This window comes from Phaethon lepturus, unplaced genomic scaffold, assembly GCF_000687285.1.
Source record: "Phaethon lepturus isolate BGI_N335 unplaced genomic scaffold, ASM68728v1 scaffold8846, whole genome shotgun sequence".
NCBI lineage: Eukaryota > Metazoa > Chordata > Aves > Phaethontiformes > Phaethontidae > Phaethon > Phaethon lepturus.
The window spans coordinates 15788-20987 of record NW_010548315.1 but is presented as its reverse complement, the minus strand read 5'-3'; the positions used below and the strand labels follow the sequence as shown (position 1 = coordinate 20987).

The 5200-nt window shown below is 37.7% G+C and overlaps 1 protein-coding gene across 1 annotated transcript in view; it reads right to left on the bottom strand.

Annotated features, from left to right (window-relative positions):
* AVEN (apoptosis, caspase activation inhibitor) overlaps positions 1-118 on the bottom strand; it is a gene marked incomplete at its 5' end in the record, with an annotated part of 78290 nt that extends 78172 nt beyond the window's left edge. The window contains 1 exon segment of the mRNA XM_010289924.1: positions 2-118. Coding sequence (XP_010288226.1) covers positions 2-118 — 117 coding nt within the window.
* Between the last annotated feature and the right edge of the window lie 5082 nt (positions 119-5200).

Below are 5200 nucleotides of genomic sequence, written 5' to 3'. Positions count from 1 at the left end.
ACTCTTTCTCTGTATCCTCATAGCGGCTCCAATTGGAAAAAATCTTTCTTCTTGAATAGCTTTTCAGTTCTTCCTTCTCTTCTTCCTCTCGTGATTCAGTATCATCCTCCTCCTCTACCTGTGATATTTAAATGGACAGTTAGGCCACTGCAATTCAGTAACATTTTGTTCTGTATTTAAACAGTCATTCATACAAACAACTCCAATCAGAGAATTAAAACCCAGGAAGACAAATCGGCCTGGATCTCTGTCGAAATTTTAGATCAGGTGCTACCATCTCCCTGAACTGTATTCATTGACAGTATAATTAAAAGCACCTAGTGAAGCTTCAGTTCTTACAAGGATCAAGCAGTGACACTGATGCAAGTTCCACCTGTTTCCCTCCTATTCTGGAAGCCCATAATGAACATCTTTCTTCCTGAAACTGAGAGCAATGTGTAGGGAGAAGAACTAAGGACTTAATCACAGTATCTCTGTCCAAGTGTTGCAGTGATACAGATGATAACTGAAAGAACTGGTGTTTGTAGAGCAGAATAGGAAAAAGATAACATAACAAATACTGCAGAAAAACATCTGGAAAGGGTGATCTATGTAAGAATTTCCATTATAACCAACTACAGGGTCTTAACGCAGGTAATACAGAACAATTAATCAAATTAATTTCCTTCACAAAAGCCATTTTACAGAAATACACATGGAAAAATTAAAGATACTGCTGGCAGTCAACCTACTAACCCAAACTCTTAAAAAGCTCTAGGGTCAAAAGGAGAACTCATTGCAGATTCAGCTTAAGATGCAAGCAAAATAAGCATCTCTCACAAGTACTCAACAGCCATGGAAAACTCCCCTCTCTTGAATCCTCTACATCAACATTGCTCTCCTCTCCCAGATCTTGGGGTTCAGCTGGAATGACTATTGGTTCACAAACAGAAAGATTTGCTTCTTGGAGGAAAGAGCACTCAACAGGCAAGAGGAGAACTGAGAGCAACCAGAAGAGTTCTGTATGAGAGGTACAAAGCTCGGAAGAAGTGGAGTAATATGAGAGTCAAGAAAGAAGAGATTCCCACCTTGTCTGCTCCCAAACATTCCTGCTTTTTTTTCTGCTGACATCTCCACTTTCTCTTCTCTCCTTTTACAAACCACAGTTTGCTGCTGCCACGAGATTAAATTTCACTGTCCTGTCACCGAAATCGGGAATAAACCTCGTAACACCAATGTAGTGTTAAAAGGCAGGCATTCTTTATTCACGGCGCCGGGAACACGGGGGATAGCTCCTCCCAAATCGTGTTCGCTCAATCAGTTCAAAAGTCAAACATTTATAGGTCTATGATTACAAGATTAATACATATTCATCAAGTATCCATACCATGATTGGTTAAGTATTCCTCGCCTCACATGTAAATGACCACGCATGCTCACTATAATTTCTTGGGATTTTACTTCCTTAATCTTTTGAGTCGGAGGGTTTCTTGAGTGGGTGGTCTCTGAGTCGGTGGTCGCGATCTCCCCCTGCCGGAATTACCTTTCCTGCAAAGTTCACTTAAGCTTGGCAACACTCAATAGACTTTCACGGGCTGTCGGCCCAATATGCAATCATTCACCCCACAGTCCTTTGTTTTAAGACAGGACTATAGAATAATTACCTACCCACCGGATCACCGAACTGACCGAGGTGTTCCTTCTTGTTCCTAACTACTTGTTCCATAATATCATGATCACAATGTTACACTTAATTCCTTGATAATTAAATCAAGATGGGAAGGGTTAAATGGGCTCTTGTGCAGCATTACTGGTGCATAACCTGTTCCTATAGTTACATCTGTACAACTTATTACCAACCTATTTTCTAGTTATTGTTTAATTTCCCCATCACCTTGGTTACAGTCCCAACAATAAGTACCTTCTTCATGACCAGGACAGTTAAATTCAAGTTTATCTACACTGCTGTAAAGCTTAAAGCCGTCTCCATTTGGTATAAAATAATTTTAAAAGCAAGCTATCTTTCAGTAAGCCATTATATATCCATAAGCCAAAACACCCTTACAGCTCACCATCAGACACTGGCTTTAAGGAGGACCTTGGCTTTGATAGCTTAAACCAAATGTAGTCCTGAAATAAGTGTGAAGAGCAATTATTTATATTTTTTTAAAAGTCCTTGTAAGTGAAAAGCTGCAACATCTTGTTCAGAAAAATTACTAAAATTTGTAGTAGCTACTATGTTTCTAAAACTACATTAGGGTTTTTTTAAGTACATACCGTGGGCTTACACACTGGTACAACATTGGTCAAACTGGTATAAAACAACTGCACAAAGCCACTATCAAGAACAAACCACCACCACTTTATTAACTTGTTTTATGACCGATGAGTTACTTTCATAGCTCAAGAAAGGACATAGAGCAATGCAACACATGTTTTAGATTGATTTTAGAAATCCATCATGAAGAAGACTTAACTACTCCATAAAAAATTTTGTAGTTACATTTTGTCTCAGCTAGACAAGGACAAATTGTTTGAGACTTTCACGTTCCTTTAGTGTCCATTTACGTAACAGAAAAATCGTCATCAATGCCAAATAAATCCCTGTTGCACACCAAATACTGTATTTATATGCATCATGATAAAAAGACAACTGACACAGACAAAAAAATAGGAAGTAGCAGTCTGTGGACAGTGGAGAACTACTTCTCCTTGGTTCTGAAAATATGTTAAAAATGACCGAAAGTAGCAGTGATGCCTGTTTCATGGGTTTTACACAAATGTCCACGGAAAGGTAGAATATCTTCAAACACGATGTGAGAGGTTAGATTCTCCCATGTTTGGTGTCTTAAAATGACTGCCCAGCATATCATGCAAGTAGCAAAACCAGAACTTAGAGTAATGACTTACCAAGAAAAATAATCCACCTATCTTTGTAAAACAAGCTTTCAGCACTGTTTGAGAGATCTACTTAAGAACAGCATGAAGGAATGGTAAAATCATCAAAGAGCTTAAAAACAGTTTAAAAGCTTTCATAATTACACAAATATACTCACAGCTGTCAAACAGCTGACAAGAAGGAAAATATTCTGTGCATTCTCACTGGTTCTGTGCAATTTTTAGGTAAATTCTCTTTTCTTTCTATTCATAAGATAATTATACTAAAATGATTGCTGCGGACAAACGGTTGTTTGTGTGAGCAAGGGGATGAAGTCACAACTCTGTATTACTGGGGACTGATCCAGAGTTATTGTTTCCACAGAACAAAGGCCAAATCCACTTATATGAACAAAAGAATCAACTTATTTCTCTTCTGTTTTTCTCCCATAAATTGAATTATTTGCTATAATCCAGCAAGCCTAGTGAAATTCAGTGCCCAAAATAACATTCATACAATTCACAAGCCAAAGCAAGAATAGTGCTACACAGATAGACTTGTGTTGTACTTTGGTTTCATTTTTCAGAAAAGATCAGAATCACCTCAGGCAACTACAGCATTATATATCATTATTTACTATAGACCTGTTTAAAGGATTCAATCCTTTCAGCTGTCAACGTAAATGAAACAGGAGCATCACTTTCTTACTTTAACAAGCTTCCAGTAAACTAATATGGATTTCAACGTTTTCTCTTAAACTGGACTAAATTCTTTTTCACATTCTGTTATTAGTTGTGTTATACAGCACACCTCAAGCAAATTTCGTTTGTTAGAAGTAAAATTGTTAACTTGAAGAAATAAACCACAAGTTCCCAGGAGTGTCAACAGCAGTTGTGCTGCCTGGTTCCTTGAGTACTGTTCCGAGGTTTACGTTTGAAATGAATAAACTTCAAACACAAACCTGCTTACATTTCCAATAAATATTTAACAAAAAATTTACATGATGCACTGCTGTGTTAGAATATAAAACTGCAAATAATCACATTTGACTACTCAACATTCAAACAACTTACAGATGCATCTTCACCATTAAAATTATCAAATACATAAAAAACTCTGATCAGTGAAGCTTCAGAAAATAATTTGCTTCTACCATCTCACGAGACAGCTGCCATCTAAAGTAACAACCTCAGAAACACATGAACATAAATCTTCATTACTTCCCCCTTAGCTGCCTATTCAGCTAGACTATATGCTACTACCATTGTCATATTTTACTGAAAATTACTCTTAATCAGTACAGAGCAAATATCTGTCCTATGTGTAATGAAATAAAGTAACTTCCCTCCTACCCCATCCTCAAATAAGAAATGATACAAGCTGAAACAAACTCTAGAAGCCAAGTCAAATATAACCTTTGAAACAGTATTACTCAAGTAAGAAGAAAAACTTATGCCTTTAAACAGCATTGAACTACATCTACACATTACTGCTCAGTGCTATAACATGCCACGATACCACAGTAGGTGTAATATTTACCTGCTGTGCCTCTGTTTCAGATAGTATTATATGCGTTACCATTTGCACATGTCATTGAAACTTGGAAAGCGGGGAAAGTATGCAAAAGCCCAGTTGAATAAAACCAGGAAATCTTCAGATTGTTTTCTATTAGGAGAACAGAAAAACACACACAGTGTTTTGCCTAAACACTAAGTTCATCAAAGTCCTTCAAACAACAGTGAAAGAGCCAAGCTCCCTGTAGAGGAGCTTGCACGACTTAGGGTCTTGTGCCAAGGCATGTATTTTCATGAAAAAAAGCAAACTGCATAGCACACATGACCCCAAACTAGTCTCCACCACAGCAAAAGGGTATTTTAGTACACCCTCCTTTATACACCAGTTTTGCATACAGAGTTAGGGAAGGTATGGTATTGAGAAAAAAATAGGAAAGCAGGCTTTCTGTTTGACTTTTCTTACAGACAAGAACGTGTTGATGCATACGGTTCAGGAATGAAGGCATCAAAATGAAGTAAACATTGTTCTGAACAGGCAACTTCCCCTGGGGTCATCCTTCTGCACTTCCCTGGAACAACCCAGAGTGGTTTGCATCAAACCAAGGCTGAAGTACACAATGGAAAAAGTGCAACAGTGAGCTCTTTCATCCTGCTTCAATTACTCAACCAACTGCTCTTCGCTGTAAGTGCAGTCAGTCCTAGCATGTTAAGCACACGTGTGCAAACACTCAACAAGAACTGTTGAACTCACAGCCCTTTAAAAAAAAAGAACTAAAAAAACCCCTAAAAGTGCATTGAAAGCCAGAGCTTCCATTAAGACTTTCTAAAA